The 23766-nt window shown below is 48.5% G+C and overlaps 8 protein-coding genes across 8 annotated transcripts; 5 read left to right on the top strand and 3 right to left on the bottom strand.

Annotated features, from left to right (window-relative positions):
• Positions 1-555: 555 nt before the first annotated feature.
• ANOM_008213 (Zn(II)2Cys6 transcription factor) lies at positions 556-3154 on the bottom strand (the record flags this gene model as incomplete). The annotated part of the gene is made up of 2 exons (XM_015553469.1): positions 556-3053; positions 3139-3154. 2 exons carry the CDS (start codon positions 3152-3154, stop codon positions 556-558), a joined length of 2514 nt encoding a protein of 837 aa, XP_015404604.1.
• Positions 3155-4289: 1135 nt separating this feature from the next.
• On the top strand, positions 4290-5021 carry ANOM_008212 (uncharacterized protein; the record flags this gene model as incomplete). The annotated part of the gene is made up of 2 exons (XM_015553468.1): positions 4290-4594; positions 4646-5021. The coding sequence occupies 2 exons, from the start codon at positions 4290-4292 to the stop codon at positions 5019-5021; spliced, it is 681 nt and encodes a 226-aa protein (XP_015404603.1).
• Positions 5022-6372: 1351 nt separating this feature from the next.
• Positions 6373-7656, top strand: ANOM_008211 (PQ-loop repeat-containing protein; the record flags this gene model as incomplete). Its single annotated transcript, XM_015553467.1, has 1 exon — positions 6373-7656. The coding sequence occupies one exon, from the start codon at positions 6373-6375 to the stop codon at positions 7654-7656; it is 1284 nt and encodes a 427-aa protein (XP_015404606.1).
• A 1129-nt stretch (positions 7657-8785) lies between these two features.
• lcb2 (putative serine palmitoyltransferase 2) lies at positions 8786-10816 on the bottom strand (the record flags this gene model as incomplete). Its single annotated transcript, XM_015553466.1, has 1 exon — positions 8786-10816. One exon carries the CDS (start codon positions 10814-10816, stop codon positions 8786-8788), a length of 2031 nt encoding a protein of 676 aa, XP_015404605.1.
• A 1709-nt stretch (positions 10817-12525) lies between these two features.
• ANOM_008209 (acetoacetate--CoA ligase family protein) lies at positions 12526-14635 on the top strand (the record flags this gene model as incomplete). The annotated part of the gene is made up of 2 exons (XM_015553465.1): positions 12526-12703; positions 12785-14635. The coding sequence occupies exons 1-2, from the start codon at positions 12563-12565 to the stop codon at positions 14633-14635; spliced, it is 1992 nt and encodes a 663-aa protein (XP_015404599.1). The 5' UTR covers positions 12526-12562.
• Positions 14636-14958: 323 nt separating this feature from the next.
• On the top strand, positions 14959-16906 carry ANOM_008208 (mitochondrial-processing protease subunit alpha; the record flags this gene model as incomplete). The annotated part of the gene is made up of 2 exons (XM_015553464.1): positions 14959-15183; positions 15257-16906. 2 exons carry the CDS (start codon positions 14959-14961, stop codon positions 16904-16906), a joined length of 1875 nt encoding a protein of 624 aa, XP_015404600.1.
• A 323-nt stretch (positions 16907-17229) lies between these two features.
• On the top strand, positions 17230-18869 carry ANOM_008207 (mitochondrial import receptor subunit TOM22). The gene is made up of 3 exons (XM_015553463.1): positions 17230-17465; positions 17550-17977; positions 18232-18869. Exons 1-3 carry the CDS (start codon positions 17351-17353, stop codon positions 18286-18288), a joined length of 600 nt encoding a protein of 199 aa, XP_015404594.1. The 5' UTR covers positions 17230-17350; the 3' UTR covers positions 18289-18869.
• A 417-nt stretch (positions 18870-19286) lies between these two features.
• Positions 19287-21366, bottom strand: ANOM_008206 (uncharacterized protein; the record flags this gene model as incomplete). The annotated part of the gene is made up of 4 exons (XM_015553462.1): positions 19287-19605; positions 19672-20443; positions 20504-20929; positions 20988-21366. 4 exons carry the CDS (start codon positions 21364-21366, stop codon positions 19287-19289), a joined length of 1896 nt encoding a protein of 631 aa, XP_015404595.1.
• Positions 21367-23766: the final 2400 nt, after the last annotated feature.

The following is a 23766-nucleotide window of genomic DNA, read 5'->3' as shown; positions in this document are numbered from 1 at the left end:
TTTTTTTTTCCTTTTTCCTTTTTCCTTTTCAATGTTTTCTCTCCCTTTTATCCATCTTTCTGTTGGAGGGAGAACACCATGTGCTTCTGTTTCATATGTTTTTGTATAGTTTCCTGGAAGTTTTGAGCGATATATGTCAGATAGATGTTTCCCAGCCGGGAGCTATAATAACAACTCGATACCGGTCAACCAAGTTTCAATAGAGTATTTTCGAACTAACACGAGCCACAACGGAGTCCAGTCAACACGCCATCTGTCCTCTAGTCACCAAAGGAGCCCTGGTTTGAGCCTTCGGGGCCTGAGGCAAGGTCCATCCGGCGGAATAACGGGCCTTGAGCCAACTGTGTGGTCGCCGGATCCATTTTCAACTCAATGCTTTATGATTGTTAGAAACTAGTATCCTTAAGAACAGGCCTCACACAAGGGCTGTTAGCCGTATTTGCTTTATTGGCTGCCGGCATAAGAAGCCTTGACTGCCAGGAACAGGTGAGCATAGCTAGAGCTATGAGACGCCTAACTTCATTATGAGGGCCACGTTGCAGCCAGACTCCTACGTCATTTGCCACACAAGGGTCCCATGTTATCATCGGGGTTGCTGAGCAACTGTGACAATAAATCGTTATCCAAGGTCTGCTCTGGCGGCGTAAAATTGACAGTATCACTATACATAAATTCTGTCATGTCAGATAGCGTGGAGTTTAGCTCATCCGGGCGGTCATCGGTATTAGCGAGACTCAAGGGCGAACCCCTGGCGCCACGATACACCAACTCTAGACTTTCCCCATCACCTGGAAGCAAGGATGTTGGGTTTGGGATGTAGAGAAGATCTTGCTCCGACCCTATGCTCGGCTTGCTCGGCTGGAGGCACGTATAGTCTTGATATAATTGCTCATGGGCATCAGTAATCCCCGGAAGGCTTAGAAGTGTGTTGATTATGGGGTCATCCACAACAAAGAATGGATCAGCTGTGCCTGAGCTCGGCTGCTGGTTCACCAAGAGCGCATCAGAAACTACATCTGACGATGGCATGTCCCCAGGCCGGTCAGTGGCAAAGGCGAGATCTAACAACAAGCCCTCAATATGGGGCTCAGGTGGCATCTGAAGGTGTTGAAATGCCAATTTCGCCCATTTGAGCCGTTTCTTAACGGGCCGCATCACAGTTCCACATCGTGACACCGCATCGCTTTTACAAATTTGATGAAATTTATCAGCATAATTCGCTAGCTGTTGTTTGATCGCTGTGTTTTCTTTTTGACTGTCAATCAAACCGCGGCTGAGGTGGTCATAAATATGAACTAGGGCTCTACTACACGTATCGAGCCCCAGGACAAGCATATTGATGAACGCCATGCCTCCTTCCCTCTGTACCAGCATTATACCCTTTGACGGATCTAAGGAGCGATACGAAAGGACCAGAAGTGCCGACGCAGACTGGCAGAAGGCATTTATGATCGTAGACGAAATTCTCAACGACTTTTGGTCCGTTTTATTCTGAGAGAATAGCATGTGTGTGATTATAACATGGTAGGCAATTAACAAGTAAAGTTGTGAAGGCAATGTCGTGGTTTGACTCTCCACAGCTTGTACCGCCTGGAGGAGGATGTCTCTAATCTTAGCCGACAACGTGGGGAAGTCAGCACAAGACTGAAGGAGATCGTATAACTGGTGAATATGCTGCTCCTGCCATGAGGCCTTTGGTACTCCCTTGGCAGGCATATTGAGATACAGAATATAGATGTGAGACACCGTACTGGAGATATGGCTGAGAGGCCATAGATATCGTAAGGCTTGTATCTGTGCCGGCAGTGTAGATATGTTATCGGACGCCTGGTCTAAGCGTATCAGGGCGGAGGTGGTCTCATCCCGGCAGGGAAAATCAGGGATCTCGTCGGGGCCGAAGAGCGCAAGGGCCTGATCAAATTGCATAAACGCCCAGGTGGTGGTGGTTAAGCATAACCAGTGAACATTTTGCAAGACCTCTTTTTTGACCAGGTCAATTTCAACACCATTCAATTTTACGCTCTTCATGTCGGCATTCTTCCATGTTTTTTCTAAACGTGAGGCCATATAGCACGTATAGCCCACAATGCAGGTTGCTCGCCGGGCATGACCCAAGCACAATTCTCTCCATCCTATGAGAAACAAGGCTTGTACAGTGGAGAGAGCCTCTGTGTCGCCAAGTGGTAGCTGGCGCTGTTTGATTTGGATGGAGGCAAACTCAGACAACTTCTGGGATTCATCGCGTATAGCTCCATGTTGCTCGCTGTCACCACTTAAAACATGACACGCATCAGCCAAAATGATTGCCAATAGAGCCTCGTCCACTGTTCCATCCTTAACTTCACTAGTAAGCAAGCTTTTTGATACCAGTGGCGACAGAGGATGCACTGAAAACCACATGTCAATCAACTGCAAGATGCGGTGCTTTCCTAGAGCTGTTAGAGGGTTATGATACTGTGGAGGGTCGAACATGGACGGTGTAGTGTCAGCCACTAGAGTAGCAATAAAGAAGTTTCGGTTGTTCTCCGGCTGTCCACATCTCAAAGAGCCAACGCGCAGAAGTAGCATTTCCACCATCTCTTGGGCAATGGAGGATAAGAGCCCTTCATAATTTACTTGATGGTGTGTAGGATGACTGTATGTATACGACTGCTGTTGACGTCTCTGGAAAGAACTCATAGACAACTGAAGAAGATTGGATTCCGATCCAGTCTTGCTGATAAAGTAATCATCAAACATCTGCTCTAGGTCATTGCCCAAAGTGTGAACCTTCTCGAGGGCCACTGATGCGTGCACCACCGAATCCTCGCTCAGAACGCCGGACACTGCAGTATTAACCAACGAAATGGACTGCTTCCTGTCGCGCTTGCTGACACCCGGGTTAAGGGTGCACTTGTCCTCCGTTCCTTTGCGCTTTGGTCGGCCCTTGCGGGCTTCAGGGCCGTAAATGCAATTAATATTACGGTCTCGGCAAGCTTTGCAGATACGTCCTCCAGAACATCTAATCTTTCGGCCTCGGCAAAAGCGGCAGCTCTGTCGTAGCCTGGATGTCTCTGTATGAGCGTGTCAGTTGAAGAACTCTTCGTAGAGTAGGAAGCTATAACAAAAAAAATGGCCAGGATCAAGGCGTATTCATACTAATCTGGGTCTCCATATCGAGGGTGTCTATGAAGTGTGTTGCCGCTTGGTCACTTCCAGAGAAGTATGATTCATGAATCTAGTGGCGTTGGTGTTGAGAAATTGTTGACGCTCAACCTCGGATGTGCAAGCTGGCCGAAGTGATAATCAACGAGAATCATATGTTTCACATCTGGTCGAATCTGCCTAGAGCAATAGTCAAACAACGAGACAGGCAAAACGAAGATAAGGGTGTCTAAATCAGATGAATCTGGTAGACCCTCAGTCTGATTGCATTTGGTCGTAACGTGATTTATCTCCGAAGCCAAACTCGGCTAGTCGCTTTCTTTGGTGCCAACACAGCAATCCTCGATCATTTAGTATTACTCGTACAACAAGATCCTATATTCTTACAAATAATCTAAGAGGAATGATGAATTCTGGGCCTTATAGTCTACCCTCCATTGCTCCGTCCGTCAACTGCGGTCATCCAGGAATGTCTTCAATGTGACCTACAAGAAACCGAACACAAAGGAAGTTATATTTGAGACTCAGCATCGCCTCTGGATCTGCTACTGATATTAGAAGGGTGTCTTCTGTGCTATAGAAGACTACGCTTGTATACCCGCTTGATGGCCCTCCGCTTTGCATGTAAGAGCAAATACTGATATCTGTTGGACCTGCTTATTTTTGGAATAATTTCTCTGCTTAAGATAAATGGGATGTTGAAAAGCAGATATTGGCTATATGCCGTCCCATGTCGTTTAGGTAAATTGCTGCAGTAAAAATGTTGGACTACCCAGTGAGCTATTAGAACATGCTTTCGGTCACAGTACTGAATCGAGTCCAGATGTGGAGAGTCACGAGGGAATGTAGACCTGTGCTATTTTCTCTTGTTCTATTTGATTTTCAAGAACTTCTGAAGAAGGGCTCTACTGAGTCTGGCAGACTGGGGTATGGTATGCAATGTTAGAAGCTGTCACCTCATACCATCTTGGCGGAATGTCGCGCGAGAAGGTCAGCTGCGCTGCATGCTATGGTCATTAGGCAGTTAATCCATACTCCATGACTCCTCAAATGAAACAGAACCCAGTATTTATTGACCAACGCCTACCCCTCGAGACCCTGAGTACAAAGTGCTACCTGCATCTACTTTCCACCCCGCCTTCACGATGTCTGACCCTTATGCCCAACACCCACACCACGCTCCTCCTGGTCCTGGACCCGAGGCGAACTTTTACGCGCCCGCAGACAGCCTGTACCAAAATCCACCGTATGATTATGAGTCTCAGCATCCTCATGCGCAGCAATTTCCTCCAAATCAAAACTACCAGCATGGCTCGCAGTATGACTTAGCGCAAACGCCGAGGTCTTATCCCCCCCAAATGTCGGGCCCGCAACAGGACTACCTCAACCCAGCTTCTGCGGAAGGCTTTGAGCAAGAAAGAAACCGTCGAGGAAGTAACGCTGATTATTAGTACGCTGCCATTTTATAACATTCCGATGAGTTCACACTGAAGTATTCCAGTAACGCGCCCACTGACGAACAAGATCGGGACTATCCACCAAGCTCTCATCCCCAAGAAGCCAACAACACTTCCGACAACGAGGGAACTGAGCGCAACCTAGCAGGGGCGCTTGCCGGTGGTGCTGGAGGCTATTATTTGGGACACCAAAGTAACCATGGCCTTCTAGGAGCTGTGGGTGGTGCGATACTAGGTAACTTCGTGGGAGACAAGATGGAGGATAAACCAGATGATGATGAGCATGATCATCACCACCACCACCATCACCATGGACAGCATCATCACCGTCACAAACATCATCATGGTCATCGCCATCATAGTCATCATCGTCATCATCGCAGTCATTCTCGGCACAGTAGCCATAGCGGCAGCTACTGATTGGATACCCTCCTGGATCATATTTCTTCGATCGCCTGAGTGATATTTGCTGCTCTTTGATGTTGGTGCGTGCACTTTTATGGGAAAATTGTTAGAAGATAAACATTCGGAATATTTTGTAACGCTTAACGACTCGATTACACTGGTCCTGAGTATGATGCCTCTATCTATATGTTAGTAATTTAGTCTATCGTACAATAAATTCCTCTGGCATTTATCTGAAGCGACGCGTGGTGAAGCTTTTACTTTGCTCCTTATGCTCTCCTGGGTTTCGTAAAGCAGATGCTCAGGGAAGCGGGAATTGGCAAGTTCTATGCGACGTTTTCCAATTGTTCAGTTCCTGCAACGATCAAATTTGGCGAGGAAGTGAAGAGTCGATCGGATCATCGCTTTTTGCTTTTTTAAAACTTGGAACTGATGTCATTCCGGCTATGTCGGATGAAGATAGAAACGTAGATTCGAACGGAGAGGACAACTTTGAATGAGATTGCAAGCAGGAAAGCCATAACCATAGGTGACATTGTTCACTTGCAAGTAGAATAAATATATCATAGGCCTGAGGGACATCCTCGTAAAATTCCGAGCTAGTTGCCAACTCCCGGTCATTGTTTTTATCCGAAGTAGTCTGATGTGTAAATCATGAGTATAAAAGCTGCCTATCCAAGCGATATCATATCTTATCGACGAAACGGTTTACTTTTCCCCACAAAGTAAATCTTTCTTAGTGATGGGTGCAATGCTCCACATTTATTCTGTCGCATATCACCCGCGTGAGTTTGGTCAAAGTAACTCTAAGCTTGAGAAGAAAACAGATATATGTAGTATGTCTATTCTAGACTTCTTGACATTGGAGCCACGTCACGGAAGGTATCCCACGGTCACGGTTCCCCGCCGCCGGGGATCCCGTGACCCCATTGGAAGATCATCCGCCGCCGGAAACCGGAGCGGAGCAGGGTTTCACGATCCAGTAGGAGCCAATCAGGAGGCGGAGATATGGAAGTCTTATCAGAGTCGGTCATCATCGCCGATCTTCAGCTCAGCCCTTGACTCGTGACCTAATCGGGGAGTGTGACTCGTTCTGCGTGCCATATCTGAATCAGGCCAAACCCCCTTGGACTCCTCCTACTCCTATCTCCTTTCCTCCTCTTGCTTTCTCCGTCTTTGTACTCTCCTTTTATTCCCCTTTGTCCTTGCAGAACGAGTCTCACACCGCATAGACCGGCACTCAGTACCCCGTGGGACCCTCGCCTATTCATCTGAACATCTCGCCGTGTCGTGACTTTCTCCTCTCCGTTTCAAGTCGTCTAGACCAGTTGTCCAATATTTCGGTGGAAATCAACGAATCGAGAATATGCCGCCTCCTTTAATACAGCCCCTGACACAAGCGCTACCGCAGCATTGTGAGCCGTCTTCGCCCTTTTTCGCTGCCATTTCCGCACATCTACACACGTGCATACCTACGCCGCTCGCTCTCATCTCATCAGTGTTGGGCACCCTCAGCATCGTCTCCTGGCTGTTTGCACAGCTCCCACAGATATACAAGAATGTCCAGTTGCAGTCTACGTCAGGCTTGTCCATTTTCTTTCTTGTGGAGTGGTGCTTGGGAGATACTAGCAACTTGATCGGTGCTATACTCACTCGGCAAGCTACTTGGCAAGTCATCATTGCAAGTTACTATGTCCTGGTCGATGTTACACTCGTCTTCCAGTTTTTCTGGTACACACATATCAAAGGACGTCAGGATGACTACGCTAGTCTCTCACACTCACATCATGAGGGCCGGACCGGGGGTGTATTAGAAGGGGTATCCTTTTCCGAGAATGACTCGGTCAACCATGCACCTTCAGAGACCACAGTCAACTCAGACGCGAAGGATGTGCAAGGTCGCAAAGAACCTATCTTCGGTTCTTATAATGGCCAGGTTCCGTCGTACTCTAATGAGAAGCTGAGCTCATCCCGTCGGTCCATGGTCAGAAAAAGCAGTGGCCCCAGCCTGCCTATTGCCTCTACGCGCACAGTTCTTTTAGCATCGATGCTCTGCGCCGTTGTGGCCAACGCTGCACCAACGGAGCCATCCACCGAACCGCACCCCTATTTCCTCAGCCTGGAGTTCTTTGGCGCCCTTTTCTCGTGGATGTCAACAGTCCTATATCTTTTCTCCCGCCCACCTCAATTATACAAGAATTACAAACGCAAGAGCACATCCGGCCTGTCTCCGCTACTCTTCATGGCCGCATTCAGCGGAAACTTCTTCTACTCCACGTCACTCCTCACAAACCCCAACGCCTGGTACGACTACCCTCCGTACGGCGGCGGCGGATGGGCTGACTCCGACGGCAACAACCGCGCCGAATGGCTAGGCAGAGCTATCCCCTTCTTCCTGGGGGCATTCGGCGTCCTCTTCTTTGACGGCTTCATGGGCGTGCAATTCCTGATGTACGGCACGCGAGATGACGAGTCCATTATCGAGATCGAAGATCCGAAGTGCGGACGCAGTCGCTGGATGCGAGTCCGCGGCTGGATGAGAGGCTGGATCCCCTCCGTGTCCCCTACCCGGCAAGCCCACCACCACCGTACTCCATCAGAAAGCCAGGCGCTTCTAGAAGAAGATTGTGATAGATACGGTACAGTTTAAATGATTAACTAGACTTCATGTCGTGTAATCATCTAGAACTTTCTGTTTTCTTTACATTCATTTTACCTTTCTCGACTGCGTTAAGCAGGTACGATTTCTTTATGACTTCATGACGATATTTCGGTGTGTGGGGTTTACTGCTTCTTATCGTTTCAAATTCTCCGGTTTTCACAGGTTCATTCTCCATCGTTCGGCGCTTTTGTTTTAGTTGTTCTTCTATATATCCTTTGGACGTTATTGGATTCAGGAATGGGCTGGGCTTAAGACTGAGGTTGGAGATACCTCTAGATGGTTATCATAGCAACAGAAGATGGCATAAGGTCACAAACCATCATTCAGTCGGCGTACAGGACTCATTATATTTTCTGGACTCCAGGGTTTACTTTGAGGTGTTTGGTTACGGATAGATATCTGCATACGGGGGTGCATATATAGCATAAGCCTAAGGTACTCGAATACTATTTGACTTATTGGAGCAACGTACATGACCTCATCACATTAAATTCCTAGCTATATATATATGAAGATACAAATGGGTTCAATAAGAATGTATTAACAATCATCTACGTGTAAACGTGCATATATGCCAACGAAGCGATCCGTTGCGCCCCCACCGCTCATCAAACTCATTAGGGTACAAGTGTGTGGCCCCGTGCTTTCCAACAATAACAAGCTTGGTCTTGTCCCTTCCTCCAGCACTTGGTGGGGGGAGTGAACCAGCGGATGTCGATAAGGAGACAGCGAAGGGAAGGGGCCAGAAGAAAAGAAAAAGTGGCAAAAACGCCACCAGGGGTACAAGGTCCGGTCAACCCCTCTGTCACACGGACACGGTGTAGTGAACAGGTGCGCTCGTGCAAGTTTGCTGTCCGGTAGTTAATGTTTCAAACGGCGTACCGATGGCTTGGTCAGAAATTCGTGATTTTCTTGCCGAGGCCTGTAACCATTCCACGTCATGTATGTGGAGGGGAAAACGTATAAGAATGCAGAGACAACCCAAGAGTGAGTGTCTAATGATACACAGCAAGCGTGAGGTAGTAATGGTTCGATCAGCCTGTGATGCGGCATGACCAGCATCAACCGAATCTGTAGGCCAACCCTTTAAACGTATATGTAACAATACCGAATGCAATCATGACGAACTAATACAACGGGCCTTTGGCGTCCTGGACACCGCGCCTGATAACGTCCTCGATACGCCACCGCGGAGGAGCAACAGGATCTCGCTTCCGGTGCCATTCCTTCTCCATCTCTGGAGGAGGGGTCGCGTCCTCATTCGATGTGAGGCTCCGCCGGCAACACCAGTCGAGAATTTGAGTTGCAGGACATTGCCAATCTCGTCACAAGCGGTTAATACCCGGTCGAGGTCTTCCTTAGTATGCGCGGCAGAAACGCAGAAACGAGCACGGGAGGAGACCAAGGGTGTAGCAGGATAGCCGACAACGACAACAGAAATCTTTCGTTTGAGCATTTCATGGGAGAAGGCCGGCATCTTTGCGGGGTTGAACAGCAGCACTGGGATAATTGGTGAATCGTCGTGGCCGTACACTATAAAGCCAAGACGTTTCAGACCCAGACGAAGGTATCGGGAGTTGAAGGCCAAACGCTGCAGTCGCTCTTCGCCTTGACCTGGAATGATTTCGCCGTTGATGATACGAAGAGCAGACGAGATTTGGGACAAGATTGCTGGAGCTGGCGATTCTCCGTAGATAACTCCAGAATTCGCTGCACGAAGCTGATCGATCATATTCTTGTCGGCAGCAATATACCCACCATTAGCACCGAAAGACTTTGTGAGGGTCCCCATGAGAATATCCACTTCTTCTGTATCGATACCGAAATAGTCACAAACACCTCGGCCTCTCGGTCCAATGGCACCAATTGAGTGAGCCTCATCAACAAAAAGATGGAACTTGTAGCGCCGTTTCAAAGTAATCAAGCCTGGGAGGTTGCACATCGACCCTTCCATAGAATAAAGACCTTCCACAACGACCAAGATCTTCTTCCAGGGGCGATGAGTACGGGGCTGACCCTGACTGATAGCCTCTCGAAGCCTATTCTCCAGGTCCTTCATATCGTTGTGCTTGAACATACCGATAGATGCCCCAGAAAGACGTGCACCGAAGCGGATTGACGCGTGATTCAGCTCATCGGAGATGATTAGGTCGCCTTTGCCGACCAGAGCGGGGAAAATGTTTGCATTAGTGCCGAATCCCATAGAGAAGACCATCGACGCTTCCTTGCCCACGAACTTGGCGACAAGATCCTCAACTTCCATGTGAAGATCTTGTGTGCCAACCTCCGCTCGGGTGCTAGGAGCAGTGATGCCATATTTCCTGATTGACTCCTCGGCGAGGTCTGCACATGGACCTTCAGACTGCGCAAAACCAAGGTAGTTGTACGAGCTCAGGTTCAGCGTATCGGTGGTGGTTCCGGTGAAGTAGAAGTGCTTGTTGTGATCGTCGGTTGCACGGTCGATCAGGGTGATGTATCTCCCGGGTACACCCGTAACAGGGCGCTCAAAACAATCATTAATGCGCAGCTTGAGACGACGGACGTAGAAATTGTCGAAGTCGCTGTTGAGGGCACCATATCCATTCCGGGGTTTCAAGTGTCTGTAATTCTCTTCACGGAAGCGTTTTCCGAAGAAGTCACGGACATGTCCAAATGCAATTAGGATTAGGTAACTAATGTAGGTGGTAAGAAGGTAATAATAGGGCGGTTCATCCATTATCGGCTCGGGAAAGACACCACCAGGATGTTGACTGGAATACCGGTGGCTGGGATGGCCGATGGTGCCAAATTGCGCGTTTGCCTTGGCCTGGCGACGAGCCTCCTCAGGCGAGGGGGGTTGAAAGAGCGTGGTCGGCGGTTCGTCCATATTGGGGTTGCCCGCGGTAGCAGTAGAGAGAGAAATAGTCGGTAAGGACAGTGAAGCCGAGCTGATCGAAGCAGAATGAGCGTTCCCACTAGCTCCCCTGGCGGTCGCGTTCGCAGACTGAGAGTCGGATTTGGACTTAGGGGAGGTTGAGAATAATTGGCTCAGAAGACTAGGTTTGATTGTGGGCGCCTTAAAGGCGATACCGCCCTTTCCAGAGTTGGACGAGGTGGACTGCGCGTTGGAGGGGTCGTTGGCGGAAGAGTGGACGGATCGACGAGGCATTGCAAGGAAACCGCCAGTCGGAAACAACCAATTTCGCAGGAACACCGATGTGGTGTGGAGAGAAACTTCTACCGCAGTCCTGGAAGGGAGAGGGAAAATAGAAGCTACTTGAGGAAAAGAGGCAACGAGACTCCTGACGCGAGTGTTGTGCTTGTTGACCAGTTCTCGTTCACTTGCCAATGTCTCAGAAAGTACTAGGACAGCGACGACGGTCTGAAGTATCCACGGGAAAGCAGTCAGCCACAATCCAGACCAAGTGTGTAAAACACTTGTGCAAATAGTCAACAGATGCGAGGGAGGAATGGAAGGAAGACCAAGACTGGAGGGCGGTATACAAAGACAGGAGAGAAAATGAGGGTGAGATGCAAATGCAACTCCGAGCAAGCCGGTGATTGATGGTCCTGTAATTTCAGGTGGTAACGTAAGGCACAGACCTTTTGCACGTGGGAACTGGAAGGGCACGGAGCCCAATCGCAAATTCAATCTCTTGTCCTGGCCCAGATTAATTGACGCCTATCGCGATGAGACAGTAAAGAGAAGAAGAAAGAAAGAGTCAGTATTATGAATTAGCTGAAAAGACCATCAACCGCAATTAATCCCTCCCCGATGGATCCCAGCGTTGGGAGGGAAAATAAAAGGACTTTTTCAAGAGTGGATCGTCCAGACCAAATGGTATCCAACAGGGACCCATAGTATCGTACGGTATGGTCCCATTGCCCCTGCATCATTTTACAAGCTGGTTCACCCAGGAATATGAAGTTATGATACGGTAAGATACCGGCCCCTGAAGCACCGATCTTGTTCTTTTCTTTTTTTATTCCCTCAATTCTCATCTAAACTAACTACTATCTTACTAGGTAGTCAGTAGTAATCTTACTACTCCGTAGTTAGTTAGTTAGTTACTACTTTGGAATATGTAATTAAAACCGCCCCAGAAAGGGGCAACGCAAGGCGAATACGACAGAGTCAGGTTTTTCACTTTTCAATCAAAGACCATACAAACAGTGGCTATCTTTTGATTACTTCAAGTATATACACCCATACATTCATACTACCAGTACTAGTACTCCGTACATATGCGACACTGCCAGCAAACCATGTGCCATATCTTGATGCGCATACGCAGTACGTAGTTACTGGAGATAACATTGACTAACAGAAAGCTGTGTCATTTTGCCACAACGCACAAGGTCGGAGCTTCCGTTGTGCAGAAGAAAATCATGACGAGAAAATACCCAGCTAGAGATCTATTTTGATCTAGTAATAGTAATAAGCATTGGAATTGAGTCGGTCGCCTTCTATCTAGGGTAAGGCGGGGTTTTTTGACTGCCTCTTCTCCGGAATTTCCCGCCCCCACGATCCCCGATTAGACCCTTGACCATTGCCTAGACTGGCCATGTAGATTCGCCTTCGGAGTCCTCTGTACCAGTCATTTCTATTTCGCAACTAGGTCTGGAAGTTAGTGATTAACTCAATCGTACTCCGTGCCGAAGCTGGCCGATCCATATTTCAAATCGAACCATTTCTCAACACCGAGGTACAGTACAATAGTGCCTGTCACCCAGCAAACGATGACTGATTCCCTCTCCACAATTAGAACAAATTTTTGATTGAGGGGTATTGTAATTCATTAGGAACATACCGATCATAATCGCTTCCATCCATCATGTCTTCAAATGGAGTTTCTTCCGGTTCGAAAGAACTATGGCGGCATAGTTCTCCGCAGGCACGCAGATATATGACTTTATGATGAAGATAAACGCAGAGCACGGTCTGTCTTTGAAGAGCTACGATGACCTTTGGCGTTGGAGTGTCTCGGAGCCTGCACTGTTCTGGGAGCGGATATGGCACTACACAGCGATCAAGTCTCATAAACCATATGACCGTGTAAGTGTTTGCAACTCTCGTGTCATGGCTCCTTTGGTTACCCAGCAGCAAAGCCTCTTCTCCTTCTGACAAGTAGTACAGGTCCTCGACTCTGATCAAGATCTCTTCCCTAGACCCAACTTCTTCGAGGGTAGTAGACTGAACTTCGCTGAGAATCTTCTCTACCCAGCTAGCGCGCTCGGTGAGAATGAGGTGGCGATAATCGCTGCTACGGAGTCGGAACGAGAGTATGTTTCATGGAAAGAGCTGCGTGAACGCGTCCGGCAATGTGTCAACTCCCTAAAGGAAGCGGGCCTACAGTCCGGGGATCGTGTGGCGGGGTTTCTAGGCAATCATACCAATACCGTTGTTGCTATGCTGGCGACAGCTTCCATAGGAGCATTCTGGACCGGCGTCTCCCCAGACACGGGTGTGCACGCAGTGTTAGAGCGTTTGAAACAGATAGAACCGAAGATTCTATTCGCTGACAATGCCTCATTATATAATGGCAAAGTGCATGGGGCAGAGGCCAAAATCCGACAAATTGTTCCAGGACTGCCAAACCTGGAGCTGCTTGTTGTATTCGAGACAATCAAGTCACACCGGATCAATCTTGAGGAGCTGTCACCTGTTCAGGGAAAGGTATCTACGTACGAGTCTTTCCTCTCTGCCGCCAGCAACCCTTCGGCTCCTCTCGAATTTGCAAGCTTAGAGCCTGGCCACCCTGTCTATATATTATACTCTTCCGGTACGACAGGGGCACCTAAGCCTATTGTTCATGGATCGCTTGGAACCTTGCTGCAGCATAAAAAGGAACACATGCTCCATTGCGATATTCGCCCTGGAGACCGCTTGTTCTACTTTACTACTGTCACTTGGATGATGTGGCATTGGTTGGTCTCCGGGCTGGCTAGTGGTGCCACCATCGTTCTGTACGATGGTTCCCCCTTTCGACCATTTGACCCTGAAGGCGGGAATGGAGAGATGGCCATGCCACGTCTAATTGATGAATTGAAGATAACCCACTTTGGAACTTCGGCAAAGTACCTGTCTATCCTGGAGCAAGCTTCCCTGAACCCGCGAAAGCACCCCCATCGGCCGGTAACGCTGCAAACCCTGAGAGCGATATTCAGCACTGGCTCTCCGCTGGCGCCCTCCACATTTGAGTACGTCTACTCATCTTTTCACCCTGATATTATGCTGGGTTCAATCACTGGCGGAACTGATATTCTGTCCTTGTTTTGTTCCTGCTGCCCTATCTTGCCGGTTCGCAAGGGTGAGATTCAATGTCGCTGTCTAGCCATGGCCGTTTCTGTATACGACTACGCAGGCAACGACATTAGCGCTTCTGGCGAACCAGGCGATCTCGTCTGTACAAAGCCTTTCCCTGCACAGCCGGTCATGTTCTGGCCACCTGGGGCTGTTGGTGCAGAGAAATACCGCAAGAGTTATTTTGATGTTTTCGGACCATCGGTCTGGCATCATGGAGACTTCGTGCGCTTGGATCCTCAGACTGGAGGGGTAGTCATGCTAGGTCGGAGTGATGGCGTCCTGAAACCGGCCGGAGTTAGGTTTGGAAGCGCAGAAATCTACAATATTCTGCTCAAGCACTTTGCAGAGGAAGTGGAGGACTCTTTGTGCATTGGACGGAGGCGAGACGGAATTGATGCAGATGAGACTGTCGTCCTTTTCGTGAAGCTAGCCTCGCAGGAAACGACCATACCGCAGGAGCTCGCGGCACGTATTCAAGCCACTATCCGCAAGGAGCTCAGCCCTCGGCATGTCCCAGGTATAGTGGACGCTTGTCCAGAGATTCCAGTCACGTCCAATGGCAAGAAAGTCGAGAATGCCGTGAAACAGATTTTGTGCGGCCTGAATATCAAGATCGGCGCCAGTGTTGCGAATGCCTCTTGCCTTGACTGGTATAGAGCATGGGCTACGGCGAATCCGTAACAGGCTCAGCTGAGATAGATCTACAATTGGTTGCACGGCCATGAAAATAGATTAATCGGTAGAACTAGAGGTTATGTGATAGATGTGGGCGTGGCTTAAAAGCAATTCATTGTTTCAGACTTGGTCGTACAGTATAAATGACGACTCCATAAAAGACGTAGCCGAGCAAATAGACATGAAAAAAAAGAGGCCTTCTATGCTATTGCCACACCTAGTTTGAAGATCTAGACTAAGTCGACTTATAAAACGAAAGAATAATTTCCAGTCGACGTCATTTTAGTTGGTTTTGATTAAGGATGAAAACAGGCCGGATTAGATAAGCCATGGGATCTCGGCTTTCATCCAAATCCTTGCGGTGGTCTCCGGAAAACAGCTCTCTCCGACAACACAAGGAGCACCTGAATTCAATCGCCTCCGAACCTATTGAATTCAAGATTGACAATATGCGTCGCTCAGTATTGCGGGCAGTTGAGTCCGCGAAACCACTCTCTCGCGCCTCTCGTTCCGTTTCAAGGAGCTTCGCTACTGTCAACGAGGCCGGTTCCAAGGTAATGCCGAAATGTTGGGTGTTCGTTTGGTCTGATCTTCTCGACTAACTCATGTCTTTGCGCAATGCTATAGGATCCTGCTGAGCTCGACCAGATCACCACCTTGCCCAATGGAATTCGTGTCGCTACTGAATCTTTGCCAGGACCCTTCTCTGGTGTTGGAGTTTACGTCGACGCCGGTTCCCGATACGAGGATGAGAGCCTACGAGGAGTTAGCCACATTATGGATCGACTAGCATTCAAGTCGACCAACAAACGGTCTGGCGACGAGATGCTTGAAGTTCTTGAGGGTCTTGGAGGTAACATTCAGTGCGCCTCTTCGCGAGAGTCGCTGATGTACCAGTCCGCCAGTTTCAACTCGGCTGTCCCAACGACTCTGGGCCTTTTGGCTGAGACAATTCGTGATCCGCTCATCACAGAAGAGGAGGTGCTCCAGCAGCTGGGTACTGCTGAGTATGAGATTGGTGAGATCTGGGCCAAGCCAGAGCTAATTCTGCCGGAGCTGGTACATATGGCCGCCTACAAGGACAACACATTGGGAAACCCTCTGTTATGCCCGGAGGAAAGACTAGGAGAGATCAACAAGGCGGTTGTGGATAAATATCGTGAAGTATTCTTCAACCCTGACAGGATGGTTGTTGCCTTCGCCGGTGTGCCGCATGATGTAGCTGTCAAGCTCACGGAGCAGTACTTCGGTGACATGCAAGGACAAAAATCTAACAAGGGTCCTGTTCTATCGGGAACCGGCATTGAAACTACTTTGTCGAACTCCAGCTCGGCGGTCGAAGAAGGGCAAGTGCCCACAATTCCCCAGTTCACGCCGTCGTCCACCACATCGACTACTCCTGCATCCCCAAAGTCCGGGTCCGGTCTCCTCTCAAAACTTCCATTCCTCAAGAATCTTTCCGGGTCGCAGAATGGCTCCGTGTCGCCATTGGATCCCTCCTTGGTGGAACCGTCAACGTTCAACTTGACACGTCCTTCTCATTATACTGGCGGTTTCCTTTCTCTTCCTCCAATTCCTCCTCCGGCGAACCCCATGCTTCCTCGCTTGAGCCATATCCATCTCGCCTTTGAGGCTCTTCCCATCTCCAACCCTGACATCTATGCTCTCGCGACCCTCCAGACACTGCTCGGTGGTGGTGGATCATTCTCCGCAGGCGGTCCTGGAAAGGGTATGTACTCACGCCTTTACACAAACGTGCTGAACCAGCATGGATGGGTTGAGAGCTGTATCGCTTTCAATCATAGTTACACCGACAGCGGAATTTTCGGAATCTCCGCCTCATGCAGTCCGACACGGACGCCTGAGATGCTTGAGGTCATGTGCCGCGAACTGCAGGCACTGACTCTTGACAACGGTTACTCTGCCTTGCAGGCGCAGGAAGTCAACCGTGCAAAGAACCAACTCCGCTCCTCTCTTCTCATGAACCTGGAGTCACGAATGGTCGAATTGGAGGACCTTGGACGCCAGGTTCAGGTGCATGGCCGGAAGGTTGGTGTGAAAGAGATGTGCGATCATATCGATGCATTGACCGTGGAGGATCTGCGCCGGGTTGCCCGACAGGTTTTCGGCGGTAACGTCCAGAACAAGGGACAAGGTACCGGCAGGCCAACTGTGGTTCTGCAGGAGGGCGAACTGGAGGGATATAACTTCGTTCCTTCCCATGGGAGGAGATCCAAGAAAGGATCGCCAGATGGAAGCTGGGAAGAAGATGAATGAAGTGAAAGCTAGAGAAGAAATACTCTACGGAATAGATAGAAGCCGCTGCTTATTGTATAGTATAGTTAAGAGAAGGGCGTGATGCCCGACATTTTTCTTCCCTCTATGTAATTAAAATGAATAACATCAAAACATGTATTCTTGGGCGCCGTTTTTACTATATCACTCATCTATCTTTAATTGCCTGGCCAGGTAAGGTAGAGGTCTTCTATGGGCTGTAGTATCAGCGCCTATTGGGGCCGAAGGTCATTGCCGCTTTTAGCTCCGTTTGGCTCGGGAAAAAAGTTGGTACGGAACGATGTCGAATCCGCAATCCTCTCCATTTACCCATCAATTTCCGTCACCTCTCAATTTCAATTCCATCCAATACCGCAACGCCGTCAATTTGCCTCGCCCATTCATATACTTTATAATCTCCCATCCAATTAATAACCTATAGTCAAGATGGTTCAGCTCCAAGAAGTCGAGGACGAGCACTACGCCCAGGAGAAGCCCCAGGCCACCAAGAACAACGTCCTTCTGGCCTCGGATGACGAGGATGACGACTACACTGATACCGGTTAGTACTCTAGTGCATTCCCTCGGATTCAGCGGTGTCGAGGCTATCTTCCTGTGTGTGTGTGTGTGTGTGAGACGGTACAAGCTTGCTCCCAGCCCGTGTTTCCGGCGGCACTTGCTGCGCCGACCACACTGCTGGCCCAAACACACCGCGTGGCCTTCCTGATTCCGACTTGGAGACCACATTTTTTAACCGATGCTCTAACATGTATAACGAATCTAGAGTCTGAGATCTCCGAGGACTCCGATGTCGAGCTCGATGGCGAGACCTTCTACGAGCGTCTGTCCGCTCTGAAAGATATCATCCCTCCCTCCGCCCGCCGCCAGGTCAACAGCACAGTTTCCTCTATCACCTCATTCACAAAGTCCAGTCTCATGTTCAGCGGTAGGGCACTCTGGGTTATCAGCACCAGTGCCTTCCTTGTCGGTATCCCATTCGCGCTCGCCTATGCGGAGGAGGAGCAGTATGTACAGATGGAGCGTGAGCAGGGCATGATCAAGGGTGCCAACGAGGTAGGTCATATCTGAAATTTTTTGCTATTATGCATTTCCAATGCCTTGTTATCGCCATTACCGCCATAATTCACCTTATCTTCCGGTTGCGCCCGAAAGCCGAGACGCGGTGAAAACTCTTTTACCTTTTTGACGATCACGCCAACAGGCCTACAACATTCATATTTGAAATTATCGTCATTGTTCCTGTTTCTTGAAGTCTTGTTTTTGAAAACTTAAACCGTACATGGATGCTGATCAAGTCATTTCTGCAGATGCTCACCCCCGGAGCGATCTCCGAGGAGCAGAAGCAGGCTCAACCTACTCTGTAAATGGACATCGCTAGCGAAGGCAAAGACTGCAACAGGTGTCAATGATCAACCATTTACAGCCTTAGCCTATAGTCTATGCTCGAACCGCCTGTTGCTTTAGAGCCTGCTGTACGCCATCGGTCTGCCTGGGGCAGATCAGTGTGACAACAATGACCCTGTCTGGTGTTCCCGATATACGCAAATCGAACCACGCGTCAAATAGATTTGAAAACAGTAAAATTATTAAAAACTGCAATGCATGACCACACAATCCGCATGCGTTCTGAAAAGGGTATACAAAGCATCCGATTGAACAATCGCCTGCGATTTCCAAAATATAATTTATGGGTGGGCCGGCGCGGCAATAAAAAGAATGGGCTTAATGGTTGGGGGAATGGCTTTCATCCATCTGTCATTTCGGAGTCTTCGATCCTTCTATGTACCTTTTTTCTTCTCCCCTCATGCCTCTGTTTCTGGAAGTCCTGGAGCGGGCAATGCATGTATTTGTATAACTCATACTGATTCCTTTTCTTTTTCGTTTCGCTGATGTCGTTTGTTACTTATTTTGGTCAACGTATGCCTAGATAATGGAACGTGAATGATTCTAGAGGCATGATTGTAAATAGTACTGGACTATCATCCAAGAAGCGTGTAAAGCTATGTAAGCTGAAGCTTGTATCAAGCGAGAAAATAGCTAAAGGCAAAAGAAGAAGCAGAATCAAGGAAAAGACGTTCGAATGAAAATTCGTATCAAAGGCCATGCCAGACCTGGGGTATCAACCGAACGTACAAAGGAATTCCATCGGGGTAGTAAGCAAGAAGCAGAGAGATAAAGGATGACATGGGTGAGTCATGAATCCAGGTGTATGTACATGGCGTAAGTTTGAGGGGCAAAAAAGATAATACCAATCAAAAGGGGGCCTCACAAGGCCCGTAGTAGATAGTATCTCAAGTAAAGATATCGACAGGATGAATTCGAAGAATAATAAAGCAACTTGGATAAGGTACTATCCAAGCGTCTATATAGATATCAGTCTGAATTTTATGGAGAGGACGAAGGTGAGAATTTGATAGATTGAACATACCACTGATTCTCGAGCGGTTCTGAGGTTGATATGGAAGTCTCGCCAGAGCTTCTTTATCTCACCCTCGTAAACCATCAATCCGACAGCTTCAGCGGCCCTTTTCGCCTTTTTCTTCTGGCTCCAGCGGTTCCGCCTAGACATTTCCCTGTCGGACATGTAGCCCATTCGTTCAAGATGGTCTACTACCCATTCATTAAGGTGGAAGCGCCAGTGGATAAGAGTGTGGGCCATAGCAGCTCTGTTTTTGCAATGTCTGGATGTTTATGTGTGAGCTATGCTTCAGGGGGGGGGGGTACAGAGTGAATGGTATCAGACGTACCTTCCTAGCAAGAATCGAGTGTTCTCATCGGGGAGAACATGCCCATCTCGGTCCCGTTCTTGTCCATCTTCTTCGGTGTCACTGTTCTCGTCGGACAGCGGCTCAAACGTCTCCAATGAGTATGCTTTTCCGTATAGTTTCATGTCAGAGGAGGCCGGGTGGCCGGATCGATTGCAGGCATCGCAAGGGTGGTTCTCCAGCGTTGGGTACCCGGTAACTTCCAAATGAGGCCTTGCCATGAGGGCGCTGCGGAAGTTGGCATTCCATACCGAGGAAATTAACTGTGATCCAGTCCGGCCTTTGACCTCATCTTCTAATTTTGAAAATGCGACTTGGTAGACTGGGCTAGAGCGCTCAAAGGCTGGATTAAGTTGGTTAAATACCATCCATTCCACTGCGTCTTGGAAGTAATCTTTTAGTTGCTTGTATGAATGACGGGAGAATTCGAAAGGCATATCCGGGAGACTGCTCGGTGCACCGAGAGTCCCATCTTCTAGAACAAAATCATCTTCATAACGATCAAGATCTTCATCGCTTGCTACAGATGATTCAACGTCACTATCCTCTTTTTCTTGACGGAAACGAGGTTGTGGAATAGTGCTTTCGCCCTCACTTTCATCCTCGCTTTCTGATGCGCTTTGCGGAGTCTCTGGGCTTTCGTCATCGGTTTCCCTTTCACCAGCTCTCCGACGGCGTAACGCTTCTAGATGTTGCTGTCTTTGGGCTCGCGCAGAATTGGCCAGCCTTCCTCTGGTTCGTGTTTCTTTCACCACTAGCAAAACGGTCAATAGTTAAGAAAAATAGGTGCCGAATCAAAGATATGTAGACCTACCTGAGTCTTGAAGATCTTGAAGGTCCTCCCTGAGATCTAGCTCGTCTTGATCCAAGTTTTGTTCCGGTGTCCGTGGTGGCTGAGCATTGATGGCCCTCCTTCGTTTTCTTGCCGGGGTTGCAATAGGTCCTTCGTCAGAATCGTCATCATCCAGAATAACAGTAGGCTGCTGTGCCGGGCCTCGTCGTAATTTCCGTCGAGGCCGAGAGATTATATCTTCAACGTCACTATTGTCGGACCTCACAGATGGTGAGGGATTTTGAGATGGGGAATCTGCGATGTCGGATGGGGTCTGAGATCTCTTCCGCTTCAAAGCTCGCGACTCCCTTACTTTTCGAGCACTGGTAGGAGCTTCTTCATCATCGCTTTCGCTCTCTTGGCGGAGAGGCACCTTGGTCTCGGAAGTAGAAGGCTGTCGTAATTCATCTGCAAATTCTCCATGGAGTTAGGATAAGATACCACCACAGTTTAAGACTTATTTTACCGGTGCTCTTTTCCTTTTCCTTCTCTTTCTCTTCCTTTCCCTTCTTGTCCTTTTTCTTCTTTTTCTCCTTTTTCTCCTTCTTCTTATTCTTCTTCTTTTTCGTAGGGGTGAGGCTTTCGGAAGTTTCTGCTTTCGATATGGAGCCTTGCTGGTCTGCTGAGGCCTTCTTCACGAACGGAACAGGCGACATGCTTCTGCTCGATGGCCCGCTTAGTAGGGACCGAGTACTGCGGACAGTGGGCATTGACGGATGGCCATAGCGCAGAGTAGCTTTGCGGTCACTCTTCTCATTGGGATCCTCGGCAGAATCTTGCGGCAGGTCTATCGGAGCAAAAGAAAGTCGCGTCTGCTTTGCTCTTTTACCATAAGTGCGGGGCATCAGTGACAGAACAGGTGAGTAACACCGGATCTGCTTGGGGGCCTGTATGTAATCAAGGTACGAAGATGAATACCAGGGTGTAGTCGAGTGGATCCTGAAAAGGAGGAGTTAAAGGCGAATGAATGAAGCTATTCGATCGAGCAGTCTGATGATCTCTCAAGCGCGATGGACCGCGTCGCTTCGTCACGAGAACACGTGATTCCATTTGGCCCGAATTGGTTGTGGTAGAGACTCAGATTCATCTCACTTGAGGATTCTATTCCTTGGAGGATTAGAGAAGTTTCAAAATTTCGGAGGGAAAGTGAGAGGATAAATAGGGAGCATCGCACTTGCTTGTATCACTTTAGCGGTTGAGATTTGGCACAGCCTAACCCATACTTATTCGCTTTACTCTTGGCTGAATAGGCACTTACTGACCACTGTTGGGTTCACTGTTGAGTTTTATCAACAGGAGACAGTTTCCCCCATTTGTTTCTTTCTTGAAGCTGTACGCAGCTTTATAGGGAGCTCCTAGGCTGATAGGAACTCTCTGCATACTCTCTTGGTGACTGGGTACTTACATACTCTATGGATGTACTTTCTAGAATATATAGATGAGTCGGGTTTTGTGGCTTCAAAGCATGGCAGCAAAAGTTAGTACCTACAATCATATCTGAAGGTCAAGGCGCACTTTCTCCATGTAGAGTATGGGGCTCTGAAGCGTAGTTTCCTGATTCCTCATAGTGAACCGCAACTACGACTTCCTCTGTTCCCTATCAAGACCTCAGTCGTTAGGTCTCAAACAAGGATCTACCGAAGTACTCGCTCTATTTTAAAAGTACTGTTACTCATTGGAATTGCATTTTGTCATGTATTGCGAACGATGTTTCGTTGCATTCCTACATGCATTATTGAATCTGACTTCCATTAGGCCCAGTTCAGTTCCTTGTTTCGATATGGACAGTCGAGGGGCTGCGCCATTCTGCATTGAGTGTACTCCTAGCACATTGACTAATACCACATCTACCAACGTATACCAGTTGGGGTTGAGTTGTGCAATATCCCTCAACTGTACGTTGGTGTTGGAATCGGCACCGGTCCTTTTAGTGAACTTAAGTGGCATAGCATCTCCAAAACCTGAAGTCAACCCCCCTCTCAGCGGGGCACTCGTGCTGCCAGTCTTTCAAGTGAGACTAACAAACTCACAAGGATGTGCATGCAGCTTAGAAAAGCTCATATCCATGAACTCAGATGACCCCGTACAGCTAAGGTATCATTCATCATCTGGCCTGGTACAGGAATATAACTCACATAAGTCTTTATCAAGGCAAGATGGTCTACAACGGATACATGCAAGTCGGACCAGAGCTAGTGAGCCATATCCAGCCGCTAGACCAGACAGTACAGCTCAAGTCTATGTCGGAAATCTTGAAAGTCGCCTGACAGTTATTCGCGACTGGATTATACGGATCTTTACGGCCAACACCACCTTGAACAATCCCTACATAAAGAGGGAAGCTTGGAAAAGGTCTATTCGACAGAAGTTCCACGATTTGAGGTTGAACTGTCAAGACAGGATTTGTCGAGGATATAACTTGGAGAAGGTTTGTACCTCAAAGAGCATGTCTATAGCAGAAAAGGATGCTTGCACTGCATGTTACCCACGAAAGAACCTGAGACTTATAGGAGATCGATGCAATGTGCACAGAACAGTGGTGTACCAAGTCCTTTATCGGGCTTGCATGTTGCTGGGATTTCTCGCAATGGTAGCTGTTATTTTGTATATGGTGCGTTCTTACAGGCGCTCGCGCAGAAGCCGAGCATCTAGGAATCTGGCAGCCGATACCTTTATATCTTCGGGTCTGCTACCTATGGCCACAACGACTTCGATTTCTGCATCCCCTTATAGTGGTTTAGGTCTGCGGACAGAACACAACCCTACTATGAGCGACACCCAGTACTCCAGAGCAAATCTCTCCATGACAGAGAGAAGGCTCAGACGTCTTGGTCTCTTTAATAGGGAGCCTCGCAAGGGGGTACGGGATGTTTTCGATCTAGAGTCGCACGGGTCCATCGCTGAGGGAAGCGGGATATTGAAGGAGAGGGTTCCTGTATTGCCTCGAGTCTCAAATGCAAGCCTTCGGAGACATTGTGCGACCAAGAACATGAAGCAAGGACCCAGGGGACCTAGTGATGAAGGCAATGGGAGTCGCAGTGGCTAAACTATGGGCACAATCATAGCAATACCTTCCAGACACAAGGACTATTTCCCGTTTAGCTACTTGCCTTACTTGCTTGGCCCTAGTCAGGCAGTGGATGGCGAAATTGAAGTCAGTAGGACCAGGGCGTTAGATTAGTAGTAGTTTTTGCCAGTATGGATATTAGGCTGAATAGGAGAATTTAGAAATTAGAGTAGGATGG

The sequence above is a fragment of the Aspergillus nomiae genome (assembly GCF_001204775.2).
Source record: "Aspergillus nomiae NRRL 13137 chromosome Unknown contig00253, whole genome shotgun sequence".
Lineage (NCBI taxonomy): Eukaryota > Fungi > Ascomycota > Eurotiomycetes > Eurotiales > Aspergillaceae > Aspergillus > Aspergillus nomiae.
This window is presented reverse-complemented; position numbering and strand designations above follow the sequence as displayed.